The sequence below is a fragment of the Pyxicephalus adspersus genome, unplaced genomic scaffold (genome assembly GCF_032062135.1).
Source record: "Pyxicephalus adspersus unplaced genomic scaffold, UCB_Pads_2.0 Sca6002, whole genome shotgun sequence".
NCBI classification, from domain to species: domain Eukaryota; kingdom Metazoa; phylum Chordata; class Amphibia; order Anura; family Pyxicephalidae; genus Pyxicephalus; species Pyxicephalus adspersus.
In genome coordinates, this window is record NW_027323002.1 from 1 (window position 1) to 1,545 (window position 1,545).

General features: G+C 42.4%; 1 protein-coding gene across 1 annotated transcript; it reads right to left on the minus strand.

Moving 5' to 3' along the window:
* Window positions 1–60: 60 nt before the first annotated feature.
* Window positions 61–1,539, minus strand: LOC140321506 (uncharacterized; the record flags this gene model as incomplete). Its single annotated transcript, XM_072398228.1, has 1 exon — window positions 61–1,539. A coding segment is annotated over exon 1 (1,467 nt), but the record flags the coding sequence as incomplete, so codon positions are not given.
* Window positions 1,540–1,545: the final 6 nt, after the last annotated feature.

A 1,545-nucleotide genomic window follows, 5' to 3' on the forward strand; every position in this document is an offset into this window, starting at 1 on the left:
GGATTCTGTTGTAGTGGTGGGTAAGGATTCTGTTGTAGTGGTGGGTATGGATTCTGTTGCATGGGTAAGAATGGTTTCTGTTGTTGAAATGGATATAAATTCTGTTGTAGAGATAGGTATGGATTTGGTTGTATTGGTGGGTATGGAATCTGTGGCATGGGTAAGAAGGGTTTCGGTTGCGGAGATGGATGTAGATTCAGTTGTAGAGTTGGGTATAGATTCTGTTGCATGGGTAAAAAGAGTTTCTGTTGTGGAAATGGATATAAATTCAGTAGTAGAGATGTGTATGGGTTCGGTTGTAATGATGGTTATGGATTGTGTTACAGAAGTAAGAATGTTTTCTGTTGTAGAGATATGTATGGATTCTGTTGCAGGGGTAAAACTGGTTTCTGTTTTAGAGATGGATATAGATTCAGTTGTGGAGATGGGTATGGATTCTGTTGCAGAGGTAAGAATGGATTCTGTTGCGGGGGTAAGAATGGATTCTGTTGTAGAGCTGGGTATGGACTCGGTTGGAGTAGTGGGTGGGAATTCAGTTGCAGAATTAGGATTTTTGTCTGTTGTATAAATGAGTATGGACTCAGTTGTAGAACTGGGTATAGATTCTATTGCAGGGGTAAGCATGATTTCTGTTGTAGACATATGTATGGTTGTAGTGGCGGGTATGAAATCTGTTGCAGAGGTAAGAATTGTTTCTGTTGTAGTGGTGGGTAAAGATTCTATTGCAGAGGTAAGAATTGTTTTTGTTGTAGAAATGGGTATGGATTCTGTTGCAGGGCTAAGAATGGATTCTTGTGTAGAGCTGGATATGGACTCGGTTGAAGTGGTGGGTATAGATTCAGTTGTGGAACTGGGTATAGATTCTGTTGCAGGGGGAAGAATGGTTTCTGTTGTAGTGGTGGGTATGGAATCTGTTGCAGAGGTAAGAAAGTTTTCTGTTGTAGAGATGGATATAGATTCAGTTGTAGAGATGGATATTGATTCAGTTGTAGAGATGGGTATGGATTCTGTTGCAGGAGTAAAAATTGATTCTGTTGCAGAAGTAAGAATGTTTTCTGTTGAAGAGCTGGGTATGGATCCAGTTGTAGAGGTATGAATGTTCTCTGTTTTAGAGCTGGGTATAGATTCTGTTGCAGGGGTAAGAATGGTTTCTGTTGTAGTGGTGGGTATGGACTCGGTTTCAGTGGTGGGTATGGACTCGGTTTCAGTGGTGGGTATGGACTCGGTTTCAGTGGTGGGTATGGACTCGGTTTCAGTGGTGGGTATGGATTCTGTTGTAGAGGGGTGTATTGACTCATTTGTAGTGTTGGGTATAGGTTCAGTTGGAGATGTTATGAATTCAGTAGTAGAGATGAGTATGGAATCTTTTGTGGAGCTGGGTAGAGATTCTGTTGCTGAGCTGGGTAGAGATTCTGTTGCTGAGCTGGGTAGAGATTCTGTTGCTGAGCTGGGTAGAGATTCTGTTGCTGAGCTGGACATGGACTCTGTTGCTGAGCTGGACATGGACTCTGTTGCTGAGCTGGACATGGACTCTGTTGCTGAGCT